This window comes from Rhinolophus sinicus, chromosome 3 (genome assembly GCF_057876585.1).
Source record: "Rhinolophus sinicus isolate RSI-liver-muscle chromosome 3, RSI-T2T, whole genome shotgun sequence".
In the NCBI taxonomy this organism is placed as follows: Eukaryota; Metazoa; Chordata; class Mammalia; order Chiroptera; family Rhinolophidae; genus Rhinolophus; species Rhinolophus sinicus.
Window position 1 is genome coordinate 158,598,488 of NC_142503.1, and position 16,471 is coordinate 158,614,958.

Genomic DNA, 16,471 nt, shown 5'->3' on the forward strand with positions numbered 1-16,471 from the left:
GTAAATAATATTTTTTAAAACTTCCCACAAGGAAAGCCCAGGACCATATGGCTTCACAAGTGAATTCTACTGAATGTTTAAAGAAAATTTAATATCAATCCTTCTCAAACTCTTCCAAATAAAATAAAGAGAAAGAAACACTTTCTGACTTCCTCTATGTGAGGCCAGCATTACCTTGATACCAAAGCCAGACAGAGACTTCAAAAGAAAAGAAAACTACAGACCAATTACCCTTATCAGGATAGATGCAAAAATCCTCAAAAAATACCAGCAAAACCAAATCCAGCAGTATATAAAAGAATGATACATCATGACCAAGTAGAATTTATCCCACAAATGCTAGGTTGATTCAACATAATGAAAATGAGTGTAATACACAATATTAATAGAATAAAGGACAAAAATCCCCTTGTCATCTCTGTAGACACAGAAAAAGCACTTGACAAAATTCAACACCTTTTTGTGATACCACATTGAACAAACTTGAAATAGAAGGGGACTTGCACAGCCTGATAAAGGACATCAGCTAAACACCTATGGCTAACACCATAGTTAGTAGTAAAAGACTGAAAGTTTTCCCTCTAAGATCAGGAGGAAGAGAAGGATATCTGCTCTCACCATTTCTATTTAACATTGTACTGAAGGTTCTACCCAGGGCAATTAGTCAAGAAAAAGAGGAAGATATAAAGTAATACTTGCAGATGACATAAAATATATAAAAAGCCCTAGAAAATCAATACCAAAGAATTATTGATTCAGTAAGGTTGTAGGATACAAGATCACACAAAAGTCAGTTTTATTTCTATATACTAGTAATCTAAAATGAACAATCCAAAAGTGAAATTAAAAAAAAAAAGTTACTATAGCATTTAAAAAATAAAATACTTAGGAATAAATTTAACAAAAGGAGTGGAAAACTTGTACACTGAAAATTGACAAAACATGATTGAAAGAAATTAAAGACTTAAATAAATGAAAAGACATCCCACGTTCATGGAATGGAAGACTTAATATTGGTAAGATGGCAGTACTCCCCAACTTGATCCACAGATTTGGTGCAATCCCTGTCAAAATCAAAATCCCAGTGGGCTGTTTTGCAGAAATGGATGAGCTGCTCTCAAAATTTATATTGAAATGTAAGTGAAGTCAAGAGTGGCCAAAACAGTCTTGAAAAAAAAAAGGAACAAAGTTGGAAGATTTAAATTTCCTGATTTCCAAACTCACTACATGGTTACAGTAATCAAGATAGTGTGGTATTGACAGTAAGGATAGAACATAGGGAATAGAATTGAGAGTCCAGAAATTAACCCATATGTCTATAGTCAGTTGTTTTTCAAAGAGGATGCCAAGCACATTCAATGGTGAAAGACTATTCTTTCACCATTGAATGTGCTTGGCATCCTCTTTGAAAAGTCAGTTTGAAAAGAATGAATTTGAAATCCCTACCTAACATCATACTCAAAAATTAACTCAAAATGGATCAAAGACCTAAATATAAGAGCTAAAACTATGATGCTCTTAAAAGGAAACAGGTGTGAATCTTTAGGACCTTAGATTGGGTGACAGTTTATTATATATGACACCATCAAGATAGTGGAATCACCGTAATAATGCCAGGGTTCCAAGCCAACAGACAGGTAGAGCCATGGCAAACCACAACTCCTAAGACCTTTGTACCCCAGTGTAGGAGGTGGGGGAGATGCTGGCTTTCCCTGTAAGGTCTGTAGCTGAGGAAAGGGAATTGACAGGAATGCCACAGACGGGAGAGGGGGAAGATGATGGAAAGGAAGTGGCGAGCTGAGGGATGGGCAGGAAGAGGAAGGAGGGGGCTGGGGGTGTTGCTGTGGGGCCTGGCCTTGGGTCCTCAATGATGAGGAGTAAAGTGGGTTTGCTTAAGATGCAAATAGACTCTCTCAGTCAAAAACATATTTAGTAGCCCATCATTATAAAAGTCTATGCCTTCTGAGAGTTCTTATGACTATTTAATCATAAAATGTAATGAAGACATCAAAGAGCCTTCACTATATACTTATCCGCCTGATTGGCGTATGCACGTCATTACAGTGGTGCTAAAAAGTCATTATGAATGGGGACAATCATCTACCCCACCAAATATCTGAACTCCCAGGAGTCCTCACATGGACGCTACACTTACACATGGCTTCTCTGATGTTTTCTAGACATGCCAGCAACCATGCCCAGTGCTGGAAGGAAGCAGTGTTTGATGCCAGCCCTAACCTGGCAGCTCGTCACACATGAGCCGGGCAAACCAAGAGGCAGCTAACATCTCTGTTCTAGAAGAGGGTGACACATAAAGAAGGGAATGAGAAAATTGAGGACTGGGAAAGGGAAAAGAGAAAGGAGGGAAGAGTCTGCGTTATGACCACATTATTAAAAAGCTTCTAAGCTTTTCTGTCTCTGACTTTGGGTCAGTCATTCATTTTCAAAGCTTCCCCACACTTTCACACCTATGGTTGTGTTCCACCCTCTGCTGAGAATGACCTTCTCCCCTTTTTCCACTTTGTGAAAGCCTAAGCATTCTCTAAGGCCCAGCTCAAACATCGTCTCCTCTTTGAAGCTGTCTCTGTTACCTTCCCACCTCTTCCCATCCTGCCACACTCCCACCCAGTGCTTGGAGGAATTCAGCATAGCATTTTTTACAAGGCTGTATTATAGTTTGTAATCATACTGAATCAAATTTCGTTCTTGAATTTGTCTCCCACTAGATCACGACGTCATCCTGCACAGGGATTTATCCCAGCACCTGGCCCAAGCAGGATCTCAGTAAATGCTCCTTGTAGTAAATTAAAACATGGATTTTTCTAGCAGGGCGACTTCCTCACAAAATAGAATGTGATCTAAGTTTGTCTTTTCTTCTACGGAGGCCTATCCTATTCAGCTGAAAAGGACCTCCAGCCTATAACACAGCAGCTAAGTACAGAGACCATCTTAGAGAAACCCCTTTGTTTTCTTTTTTCTTCCTTTGAAATTATTTTATTGAAATGTAATTCACATAACTTGAATTTTATTCTTTTAAAGTACACAACTCAGTTCCAGAACATTTCCATCACTCCACAAAGAAACCCAGTACCTGTTAACAGTCATAATTCCTCTCTCCACTCTAATATATGACAACCACTGATCTAGTATTTCATTCCTATTGCTGGCTGAATAATACTCCCCATTTTGTCTTTTCATCAGTTGTGAACATTTAGGCTATTTCCAGTTTGGGGCTATTATGAATAATGCTGCCATGAACATTTGCGTACAAGTTTTTATACGGATGTATATTTTCACCTCTCTTGGTTATATACCTAGGAGTGGAATTGCTGGGTCACATGAAAATTCTATGTTTGACTTTTTGATGACCTTCCAAACTGTTCCGTAACCATGTTACATTCCTACCAGCAGTTTATAAGAGTTCAAATTTCTTCACATTTTTGTCAGCACTTGTTATTTTCTGTTTATTTCATTATGGCCCTCCTAATAGATGTGACGTAGTCTCTCATTGTGGTTTTGATTTGCATTTCCTTTATGATTAAGGGTGTTGAACATATTTTCATGTTTTTATTGGCTATTTGAATATCTTCTTTGGACAAATATCTATTCACATCTATTGCCCATTTTTAAATTGGGTTATTTGTCTTTTTAATACTAAGTTGTAAGAATTCTTTTATATTCTGGATTCTGGACTCTAAATTTTTTCCTCATTCTATGGCTTTTTTATTCACTTTCTTGATGGTGTCCTTTGATACACAAAAGATTTTCATTTTTTATTTTTTGGACTTGAAAGCCATTCTAGTTTGATGAGAGGGTGGGAGACTTAGATCTCCACCTATTCCCACCCCACCCCCAGCACCTATATAAAAACCCTTAGACTGAAAACCCCTGATTATAGCCCAAATAATCAGTCTGGAAACCTGTATTAATCCCAAAACTAGGTACTGGGAATAGAGAATGAATAAGATGCACCTGCCAGAGTTTCTCCTCTAGTCAAAAAGGCAGACCAGTAAATAGCCATATATAAATAGACCACTTTCAACTAAACTGCAGTTGGTAGAAGTGGTGTGAGACCTGAGGTCCTGAGCTCTCAGATCATTTTAACTACTCACATAAACGGGTATTTGTGACAAGGTATTTCATGATGTGTGTAACTTGTATGACTGAGGCATTAGAAACTTGGTAAGTTAATCCAAGTAGAAGACAATAGTCTTGTCCTCCAGTGATATTGTTAACTAGACCTGTGTCCAATAGCGTTGGGAATATATAATGGGGAGCCTGAAAACTGATATTCCTCTTTTGTGTAAGGCAACCTTTAGAAATCTAATACCTCCTTTGAAAAGTTTAGTATGTTTAAATTAATGAAATTTGGCCGGTTTGAAGATTGAAAATAGGTTAGCATTAAGGCCATGATTCCTTTAGTAATTACTTTTTCTATTGGTAATAACTGTTTCTTTTAGAAATGACATTAACATTCTACCAAAACACAGCAGTAATCCAAAAGTTAATGTTCTGTTCATTTATAATTATATTTAATTCATATTTATGAGTTGTTGGGAGGGAGGAGAAAGAAGTGAGTTTTAAAAATGTAACAGAAGAAACAAGTTAAAAGCAAAAATTTTCCTGATAGTCTGAAGGATGTACAAAGTCACTTAAAAGTGGGAAAAATTAATTTTTAAATACAGTTATATAAAATCAAATTTTATTAGCTATTGCTGAAAATGTGTATATTATTTCCTAGTGACACTGAGTGAATTCAGTGGATAGATTTTCTCAATTTCTTTTTGTTTACTAAGCAAAATATTAGCGTAAACATCCCTGTAATTTTGCTTTCAGTAAGTCAAGTCGATTTTGGGTTTTTTAACCAGGAAAAATTCTGCATCTTTAGGCAATCGTTGAGCAAGTAGCTTTGTGTTTTCTTTGAATTGTCCACAAAGCCTGATGTATTATTAATGAATTAATTTCTTGGTGGTGGAGGCCTGTGAATAGCATTCTGTGAATGGGCAGTTGCCTGGTGGGGCCAGTTTTGGCTGCTGTCATTTAACATGTGTTGCTCTATTGTGAAGTCTTATCCAGCCGTAGGACAATGCTCATTTAATCCACCATGATGGGACCTACACACCCTGAGCCCAAGTTGGATGCCAGGGTCAGTTACCCAGCAGCTCGGGCCGGGGCACTGCTCTGCCTCACTGCCTAGTTGCTATAATCATTTCGCCTGCCGTTAATTCTCCCTAAACCAGGGAAAATGCGTCTGTGAGCAGTTCGAATGTTCTCAAAAGAGATTCCAAACGGGTGGGCTGGGGTGTTGCTTCCATTCCAGAATGGAGGCAGCATTCCAGGGAGTTTAAGTTCCTTCCTTCCTCCTGGAAATGGAAGCGTCTGGGCCCACGAGATCCATGATGTTCCGAGGTCCAGAGTAGCAGATGGCATTATGATTTTCCAAACCCTGATGAACATTCTAACTGAACTTGTTCATTTCACAGTATGTAGTTCTATTTTTTTCACTTCCTCTCCCTCCCGCCCGTCCTGTCTTCTTCTTTGTTCCTCTCGCATTGACTAATTTTAAACTGATGCGGTGTCTCCTTTAGCCAGCTTTAAATCCCCTTCTCTCGGCTTATTGTACGGAGCCAGGTAGGGCACGATTTCACATATAATTTTCAGCATTTGAGTTGCCGCTGACGTAGCCTTTGAATTTGTTTATAAAAAAATGTGTAAGCCAACACTCCTACACCACGCAGCCACGGGAGTTCTGTTTTTCCCCTTCTCTGTAGCTTGCAGTGCAGGTGGCAAATGGCAGCAGTTATTTTAACTAACAGTCGCATGAACGTTCAGGAGGACAGACAGTGTTGGCGCTGTGGACTTGGGCTTTCAGGGAGTTCTCAGAGTCTGACTTGATAGTGTTATGGCTTGTTGATTTTTGAGGACACGGACCTGCCAGGTTCTTGCCCTTGAACAGTGTGCAGGTGTAGTGCAGATGTTTCAGTGTTAACCCCTCACCTATGGAAAGAGGGATGATGCCTTTCATTGAAGAACCTGTTAAGGGTTACTTTTCTCTCCTAGATTTTCCTCTTTCATTTTTGTTTAATATTGTGTATGATCTACCTTTAATCTGAGATTGCTTTTCATCAGCACTTCTGCACATAGAACCTGGTGACACGCTAGTGCGTATATTAACATTATAATTTAGGTCCTGGATCAAACATGTAGGTGGACTTTTCCTGAGGAAAAAAACAAATTGACCTTACCAGTATATGAAATTCAAACACTATATAGGGACAAGGTAAAACCACAGGTAGGAATTGCTGAATAATTACCTTTAGACCAGCCTGAGCGGGAGGCTTCCCACGAGGGTGAGCTCATTTAATGGTTCCTAAAACTCAATCTCGTGGATGTCAGTGGTCATGCTTGATTATTTGCAGCAGTGTTTTATGAAAAAGCAATAGAAATGCATTGAGAAGCTACAGAGAGAGAAGACAATAACGGGTTTTACTTTTGTAAATGAAATCCCTTTGGCATGAGACAAGCCTGTTTTTTGCTGCTCTGCCTCCGCCATTGAAAAGGGAGCTGCATGTGGCTGTTAGTCTGCAAGTGTGTGTCTGAGTGTGTACGTGTACTGTCCACAGAGGCTCCTCTCAATGCTACAGTTGCCCATCGCTCATGACCAAGAGGAGACCTAAAATAAAAAGAGAAAATGGAATGTTCATTGGCTTTAGAAAGGAAGCAATTTTGCAAATGCGGTTTAAAAGATTAATGCACTTTCCAGTTCTCTCCCTACCTTTTTTAAGGAATTTTACAAAACATCAAGATCTTCGCCATTTGTTTAGAAAATCTCTAAGTAAATGTAAATCTTTTAAATGACAAAAAATGTATAGACGAAATGAAGGCTTAGTTTTGATATTAATGACAACGTTTGTTCCTCCTCTCTTATCCCAATACTGAGGAATTTCTAGAGCATATTTAGGAGAAAATGAAAAATCTTTATAATCTCAAGTCCAATTACCTAGAGACAGATTCCTTTAGACCTGTTCATTTGTATTTTGTGGTTTTTTTATAAGCCATCTGGTTGTGATGTTCATGTGGCTAACAGCTGGTTCTCCCTTGATTTAAGGGTTTGTGAGTAAGGTGGGTATTTCAGTGGCGAAAATTTCAGGCCTTTCGCCCCTGGTTCCAGGTCCATCTGAGACAAGTTAAATGAGCTGCTACTGTCAGCCCGGACCCAGTGGACAGAACTTCACACCAAAATGCCCACGTATGTAATTTGTCACATCTGGCAACCCAGAGCATGGGGTGACCCAGTGTGGAAATTGAATCATCTTTCACTTTCTCTGCTCAGGGTTTGATGTGGAGTGGGATGAGCAAAAGAAGGGCTCTCTGGTTTCCAGCTGAGGAGGGTCAGAGGCTTTCTTTCCTGGTGATGTCCATCTGCAAACCGTCCTAAATTCAAAGCCTCATTCCCACCCCGGAACTCTCCCTTGTCACACCCCTCAGGTTAGGTCAGTTCCATCTGCATCGTGAAATCAAACATACACATAATGTCAAAATACTGATTGTTTCCTCACAGAATGGCCACATCTTTATAACTAAGGGTTTTTAACAAGCATTGACTACTTTTTTACAAATCTGATGTGTAATTATGGTTTATTCACATCTTAAACTGGACTGTCTCATTCTCTGACTGCCCAGGAGTACCTGTCCATCTATTTCCCACCTTAGTTTCTCGGATAAGGTGTGACTGCCTTTTTTGCCCGCCTGGGTACAGTCTGTTATAGCAGAAACATACAGATGTGAACACTGATGACATTCAGAATATTAAAACTGAGCTAATCTCCCAGAATCTGCTATTGGATTACACTTTGGACAGGTAGATTTTTGGCTTGTAGATAAGCTTCTGTGGATATGTTTAAAGGTGAGGGTCCAGTTGTTTTGGTTTTTGTCTTTTTTTTTTTAAACAAACTAGGTTTCCTCCCCAGTGGAGAGCGGATTTGTCCCATGGATTCTGCCAGTTGTCTCACAAAGATGTTGTTTTAAAGCAGTGAACAGTGGAGGATCAAAAACCAATTTGGGGTCTCACAAGGCAAAATGCTGTTCTGCCTGACCTGAAGCCACTGGAATCACAAATGACCTTTGATCCCAGCTTTGTGGAGAGAAGTGGAGTGATCTAAAAGAGCTGCGCCAATTAGTATGAACCGCACTGTATAAGACCAGAAATTGTTGGGCCAGGTGAAAGGAACATGAGGCTTGAATTAAAAGATTTATTTTTAAAATGTTGGAGCATAACTCTTAATACTGGTCAGACTTCTGGGGATTCTGTGATGGTAACTACCTATTAGCTTGATGGCTTGACACCGTGAAGTCTAGAAATAGACTATCAGAAAAAGTCAGAAGGCTTGCCATATTTTATTTAACTTGCCTTGTTGATTTACCTTAGAATTCACGAGTGTAGCCAACACCTTGACAATTCTGAGACGTTGCCCTTCTAACTTCCTTACGTTTTACTGCCACTAACTTTAAAATCTTAATTTGAAAGAACGTCGGTTTTGCGCAGAGAAGGGAACAGGATACAAGTTAACACGGTCAAGGTCCCTGCGTTCCCAGGAGTGAGAAAGGAAGAAAGGAAGGAAGCAAAGAAGGTGTCTCACGGTCCTCCAGGTGCTTAGACATTGTTCCCCATCACACTCCCCTCTGAACTCAGGTACCAGCCAAACTGCATTGAACCCTTGGTGCTCCCCAGTGCAGCCTTATCCCCTTGAACAATAAACAATACACAGAGTCTTTCAGGATATGGATTAAGTATCAGTCATCCCTCAGTGCCAGGCTCAGTGCCTTTGACATCATAGGTAGTCAAGAAAATTATGGAATGCAGGAACCAATAAATAATAATTGTATCCCTTTTTTTACAGTATTTTCTGTCTGTGCCCTACCAATGTCTGAATTGACCACCACGTCATTGTCAAGTTCCATTGTCATCTTCAGTTATGAATTAAAGACAAAAATTAAATCCTTGGTTATATTTTTTTAAGCAAAGATCTCTTAACTGTTTTCCAGCTGAGTAGCTAATGTCAGGCTTCTTCCTGATACAAAGCAGTGGTCCTCTAAGAATCTGGATCTCGTTAGAGTTTTTAAAACCAGCTCCTTAATTTTTTCTTTTTAAACTTTCTTTTTTGACATCATTTTAGATTTACATGCAGTTACAAAAAATAATACGGAGTGATGCTGTGTACCCTTCACCCAGCTTCCCCCATGGTAGGCAGCTCATAAGTATAGTACAGTATCTCAACCAGGAGAGTGACATTGGTACAGGGCACTGAACTTACCCGGGGTGTGTGTGTGTGTGTGTGTAAACATTAATGACAAATTTTTTCAAAGCCAAGAAACTTCGTTTCAAAAAAAATCTATGCCTTTGAAATAATAACCTCCCTTTTAAGTAAGTCGTTTCAAAAGCACTTTTCTCATTTATGTTTTCTGTATTTGGAATATCCAACATCCTGTCTGCTCTCAAGGTCACAAGGTGTACTTATGGGCACAGTTACTCTGCAAGTGAACGAGCAGCAGCTGTGGTTGGAATTGGACCTCCTCCCTCCTCCCCTCCCCCACTCCTGGAGTGTGCAGGTACACACACACACACACACACACCGATTTTCTGCTGCTTGCCTTTTTTTATGCCTGAGTACCTTGCTGACAAGTGCTAATAACAAAATACCCAGAGAGAGTCCAGCTGAAGTTAGCATACATTAAACATTCTGAACCTGTCCTTTTGCTCATAGATTGTGCATAATTAATAATTAAACAGTTGCAGTTGTAATGGGTTGACCTTCCTGAACTGTTCATTATTCACAAGGCAAAGGCATCACTCAAACTTTTTTCCATTGTCCTTGGCTGTTCTCTAGCGTGCTGCCTGCCTGTGTTCTAGTTGTTTGGCGAAGGACTGACCAGGTAGTTACTGAAACCTCTGAGACGTGGACACAGTCCTCCTTGATGGCCAGAATTGCTTCCCGAAATGGTTATGGCAGCTATTTTTATGTAACAGTTGCCAGCTCCATAACAAGATCCAGCTCGTGTCCCCTTAGCAGGTCTCTAAAGTTGACTTGGGACTAGAGTCTCAGGTTAAGGCTTTTGGTTAAGGTCGTGTTCCCTCTTGCGTTCCCTACTCTGCTTAGAAGAGCCATAGGAAAACACCCCAACAAAGCCCTTAAGGTGAAGTATGGCACCCAGGGCCTTAAAGAGCGTGACTTCTATTAACAATTTAGAGTCGGTTTCGGCCAGTCCTGAGAGTTACCTCTGTAACCGCTTCTCCAATTGGTATTTGTATTTTTGAAATGTATTTCTTCATCTGGCCTGAACCCATATTTCACAGAGAACGGTTTTGATAAGTAGCAGCAATTACTTTACGAGGTCCTTTGAGCCCCATGGCATGGTTCTCAGTGTCCTCCTCACCCCGTGGTGACTGGGTGCCTTCCCTCCCTGGGAGCTTCTGTGAAACTGAAGCAGCTTTCCTACTAGCCTCCCTCCCTCCCTCCTTGGAACATATTTGAATTACATCAGGAAATAGGCAGGTTCTTGGAAGTGTTTTACATCCTGCTCTAAACTAACTTCTGATTTTAATTGCTTAAAAAAAAACGGTACTTTAAAATCTTCCAGTGTGGTGCCCACTGTCAGGTGTGTTCATTTGATTTCCTCTGGCGTGTTAACAGCCTGTGGCTTCTGCGGGGTTGGAGGCCCTCCCAGTACTCCTTTGCCCTGTGTTTGTGTGGCACTCTGATCACCCCTCTGGGAGTCAATCTTCTGTATCTCAGAAAATTCTCCTTGGAGACATGGACTTCAAGAAGGAAAGAAAGTATGTGGCATTATGCATGTGAGATTACAGCTTCCCCCTGCATCTTTGATGAGTGATTCTTTCCAGGCACCACTGAGATGAGAATCCACTCTCTGTGGTTCTGCAAAGTCGACTTGGGCTGGCATTTTCACAAGTGAAATAAATTATTCATGGGTACCACCCAGTGTTCCTTAGTTTTATATTATGAGGAACTTAACAGGCTACAATATCAGGTCTTAAATAAAATTAACTATCCATGCAAAGATGTCACATTTCCTCGTTTAGTGTCTCATCCGTGTTAAAATGACATCTCCATCAAGTTGCCTAGTCTATAATTCATTAATTTACTCGTAGTATCATACTTTGAAATGAGGCCCACATTAGCATCGTGTTTTTTACCAGGATCTTTGTAGAAAACTCATCCAGAATTTTAACCATCTTGGTAAATATTCAGCCACATTAAGACAGTAGGCTTTTATTTTCCTAAACATTGCGTTTTAAAGCAACTGCTACTCAGACACTTCTGATACTACAGCCTCCAAAAAAAATTTCAGGAACGAATGACTTGAGGAACTATCTGATCAGAGTCCATAATTTTTGTGCCTCAGACTTTGAACTATCTTTTTACTAATAGTTTTTGAGACAGTAAAATGTCATTTCTTGAACTGGGCCTTGTAGAATCTTGCAGGCTTGGTGATATATATGGCTTTCCTAAAACAGGCTGGGCTGAAATTGATATCATGTTTTATTTTTGCTCTTCAAACCGATGGGACTTCTGTGACCATTTTATAGTACCTTTATCGAGGACTTGTCATGTTATTGGACTTGTCATGTTATTGCGTGCCTTGTTTCTTTGGAGCAGACAATTTCATCAGCTATGCCCCACCCCCGTTTTTCATGTCCTCTCTGGGTCATGCCTGCATGTAATCCTTTGAACTTGGCAAGATTTTATTTCATTCCCATTTTCCTTTGTTTTCCTTTCTTCTTTGAAGCTTTTCTCTACTGATGAGAATTTTAAGTTTATGATTACTAACCTCCTCTGGATGAATGGAGTAAATTCAAAGGCAACAGATAGGCAAAAACTAAGAAACATTTTGTTCACATTCCTTTTCTTTTAACCTCTTTAGGATTTGTGGGGAGGGGAGGGTTGGGGCTGCTTTGACCCCCTCGGTTTCTTTTGATTCAATTGTATTTTCCAGCAGTTTCCAATTGTTTGAACTGGAAACAAAGCCTTAATAAGAGTTCTAGTTAATTTTCTGTCTTGTAATTACCGATCTCATTTTTCTGATAATTGGCCACAGCAATTATATGTATATTTACTAATCACATAGGGGGCTGTGCGATTGTATCTATCTGCCACCATTGATAATGACACGCATATTGCAGAGGTGCTTTTATCATCTTCTTTTTTCCACTACATCAAAGCCATTTCCTCTCGTTCTCAATAATGAATACATGCATGCATTTGACACAGTTGTGTGCTAGAGAAATTGTTTGGCTCCCACCAAATGCTGCATGCTCTGAGTTTCTTGCCTGCAGCGCTGGAAGGTTGTATGTAATGATATATTGCTCATCCAAATGGCCAAAGCACTCCAAAGCACAGTGAGATTAAAATAAGTCATTCCTTTGTTAATTTAAATAGGTGCATGTATCATACTTTGCAGGGCACTTTGTGTAGGGATGTCAGGGAGGAAAAAAGCCGCCGAAAGGTATTTTTAATAGCAAATGAGAATAGATGAGAATGGAGTCATTTGCAGCTGCCTACTTTATGTGGCTCTCTTGTTCCAACTGTAGGTCTAATGAGATGACTGTTAAAGTACTCTGCAGTGTAATTTCATTACCTCCTGAGCCGTTACACTATAAACACAGTGGCACTCTCTGTCATTCTTGGAAAAACTCCTAAATTCTTAAAGCCTTCCTTTGCAAATCGTAATGGGGTTTGCTCCCTGTGTTACATGGTGGTTGTCACGTTTGTTGCTTTGTAGTTTTCTGCTCTTTCGAGGGCCACCCACTTCCATCCCAGTTCTGTTTGGTGGTCAACGGGGGAGCTTTTCATTGTGTCCTTAATTCACTGGCTTTCTCATATGACGAGTTTGCCTAGACTGGCAAATAGGCTGAAATTCTTTTTCAGAAAACCCCTTTGCCTATAAAAGCCTTTCTGTTAAAGTAAAAAAAAAAAAAATCTGGCCCAAATGATTCTATTAGGGGCAAATAGGTAAGGGCAGTTGAATATGCAAATAAATGTAAATAAAAAGGAAAGTGTAAATAAATAGCAAATCCAGTAAAAGAACAAAGGTCAGCGCAAGAATAATTTCACAGCTCTTTGTTAATTACAAGACCATTTGTGTGTTACTTAAATAATCATTAATTTCTCATTTACACTTTCGTACCTGCTTTCCTACCCTGTGGCTATCCCTGTCCTTTTTTCACCTCCCCTCCCTCTCTGCTCTCCTGTTTCTCACCATTGTAAAATGTGTGTGGCTTTAAATTTGGCATTTTACATAAACATGTGGCAGAGGGTGTAGGCAGTCTTTTTAATTGGATGAGGCTTTATTTTCCTTTCCACATGGTGTTGAATCCTTGGGATATACTCATCTTTATACTGTTACTTTGATGGGGGAGGAAGGGCATAAAGAAAGGAAAGGAATTGTTGTGACTTTTGGTGACTTGTTTTTCCTCCATCCCAGGATTCGCCCGTCCTTCCGGTTGGAGAGTTCTCCGAGCCATTTGTACATTTCATCACTCAGTGGTGAGCCTGTTTGCAAACATGCCATGCCCTCAATGTAAATGATACATGCCATTAACTCGGAGGCTCCGTGAGACCTTATGGCTCTCCCTGCTTCCTTTTGGAGACGGGAGGGACTTCGGGGCCTTGGGCAGATGGGGCAGCAAAGCTGAAGAAATTGTTTAAATTATGTAAACGTTATTTACACAAAGGGTTGTAAATGTACTTTAGAGGCTTTCTGTGTTAATAAACTGCTGGGAATCAGGCTACTTCTTTGAGCACAGATACTGTTGCTCTCCAATTGTTGTTTTTTTTGTGTTTTTTTAAAGAAATACACCATTTTATAGCCTCTATTGAACAGACCTATGAAGCTTATTTTTATTAATGTAACCTCAAGTTACCCATAAAACTGTCCATCACTTAGGGGACGCAGCATAGTTTATTAATTCATTGGATTTTCAGTAAGTAACTTTTATCTTTGGTTATATTTTAAATGCAGTACTGGTGTCCCATTGCAATGAATTTTGATGTTTGAAAGACTATGAAAAAATGGTTCTATTAGGCCCACTTTAACTATTAAAGAGCTGAGAGGATCAAAGGGACCCTCAGACTCTCTAGGCAGCCGCTTGTCATTTTACACCTGAGGAAACAGGCATTTTTCTGCCAGGGGTTCTTTTCCAGCTTCCTGCCTTTTTTCTCCCAGGAGAATGAGTTTTTCTTTTATTAGCCCCTTCGCATCATCCACCTCTCCCCGTTCGTTCGTTCCTTCGTTCGTGCATTCAGCAGCACTCGCATGGCCTTGGAAGAAGGCCCAGTTGCTCCCCTGCCCTGTCCCTCACCCCAGCATGGAGAGAGAGAAGGAAATTGGGAGCAGAGGAATGACCGCCCCAAAGCAGAGACAGAACCAACTAGAAACTGTTCTATCCATGCTGGAGCTCCGTCATAATTACCTTCACTTCTCTTTCCCTCCACCAAATTCTTCATTTCACCACGCCTTCAGAGTCATGGCCACTGGTGGAAAACGAACCCTTCGTTCCTGTGGTGCCACGAAATGGTGCCATCAGGAGTCCTTGCTAAACCAAGATGGTTGTACTCTGCCCCTTTCCCCTCCCCCGTGACCCACCTGATGATGACACTAAAGGGAAACCAAGAAATATTCCTTACCATAAATGTCAAGCTTTATCACCTTTTTGACTAAGTATAATATGTTACCACTTAATAAAAGTGTCTCATACACTTTATATTCCATAGAAAAATATAGAGATTCCCCCCAACTTTAAAATGTTATTAACACTATTTCTATTTATTTAAAATACATAATATCTTGTAGCTTTTAAAAACTATTTTCACTCTGCAAACATTTTATTTCCAAAGTGTGCTACGCTGGGAAAAAGCATACATTTTGGTTAAACACTGAAATCCTGCGCTCATTAACATTGGAGTCCTTATTCAGGACTATGTATTAATGTTTCTTAATTTCCTTTACATGGAATTCCTAGAAACACTGAGAAGCACATCATGGGAATGCCCCATTTTGAAATGCAGCAATTGAAAAACAAACTGTGCTATTCCTAAGCTGCCTGGAGCACCTGGTTTGGGCACCACTGGCCCCGAAGATGTTGGATTTCTGACAGGACCAGCACATTTATCTTGCTGTGTGGTCTGAGACCAACCTCGGGGTGGGGCCAGTTCTGGGCAGACAGGGAGAAGAGCAGATAAGGTTTTGCCTTCCTCCTGTCCAAAAAATTAATCAGCTGTTATATAAAAGTTTTATGGAGACAGAGGGAGGGATAACCTGTGTTGAAATTTCCACAGATGTCAAGCTGAAACAGAGATGATAGTGGGTAATAGCCTTGTTTTCCCAAGAGATACAGCTACTTTGGAATGTCAGATTAGGACTGTTACCAACTCTCCTGGCGAGACAGCTTGAATTACTTGCTAATGGATGCAGTATTTGAGAGGTGCATATGGTTATTTATAGGGAAGGCAAATGTCCTTGATGTCATTAATGGTTCATAACTACGATTCTTGTTTACCAAATGATCATTAAATCTCCCTATTTAAAAAAAAAAATACTGTCAGCAAATGCAGCGATTATATGAAGGGTTTTCTTCTTGCTGGTTAGAAGTTGCCTTACATAAAGAAAAACCTTCTGTGTGATTTTCCAAGTAATACAAGCAGCAATCTCTCTTCGTGACTTCATCCCACAGACACTGACTTTTGTACAAAACGGTCCTTTCCGTCCCATGTGTAGGTGCTTCATCATGTAGCTGACTACATGCTACAGCTACTTACATGCCTATTGTATGTAAGACATATTTGCATGAGGAATGTGATTCTTGAAGCAGCTTAAACTTAACTTTCCCAGAGTTGTTTTAAATGAATTATCAACTTGTAGCCAAAATAAATGAAAGTTGAGATACTGTAATAATAACCCATTGGTAATTTTGTAGCATTATCTAGATACCTCTGTTATATATTGTTATTCAATAATGAAAAAGGTGTTTTCTCATTTGACCTGATAGTCATGTTTCTTTTCTTATTGTCTTATCCCAATTACCAAAAAAAGAAGTATGTTGTTCCTTAAATTCAAGTTTGAAATAAATTGACAGCTGCATCAGGAAGAGAATATGACTGCTTTTTTTCACATTCATTTCAAAAGTTGAATTAGGATAAATTTAAATTCATTCTTTATCTGTATTACTGTATTGCATGAGTAACTCAAAAAAAAAAAACTTTGTGTTTCTGATTCATGAGATTCCCCCACAATCTAATTAATTAAAGGCTAAAATAAAAGGAAGAGAATATATGCTGATACAGGCATACTTCAGAGATACTGCATGCTTGATTCCAGACTACTGTAATAAAGCAAGTATCGCAATAAAACAAGTTACAGTCTTTTTGCTGGAGGGGGGTGGGGGTGGTCTCACCTT

General features: G+C 39.7%; 1 protein-coding gene across 12 annotated transcripts in view; it reads left to right on the top strand.

Moving 5' to 3' along the window:
* Window positions 1-16,471, top strand: part of MAP2K5 (mitogen-activated protein kinase kinase 5) — a 228,882-nt gene that overhangs the window by 175,270 nt on the left and 37,141 nt on the right. For 6 of the 12 annotated variants that reach the window (XM_074327515.2, XM_074327517.2, XM_074327518.2 and 3 more), the window contains one exon: window positions 13,501-13,562. The exons of 3 other annotated variants lie outside the window; for them this stretch is intronic. In XM_074327515.2, coding sequence (XP_074183616.1) covers window positions 13,501-13,562 — 62 coding nt within the window. Of the gene's footprint in view, window positions 1-7,171; window positions 9,610-13,500; window positions 13,563-16,471 lie in introns of all 12 variants that reach the window. 3 more of the 12 variants (XR_012494694.2, XR_002136832.3, XR_016020872.1) reach the window with 1 other exon arrangement.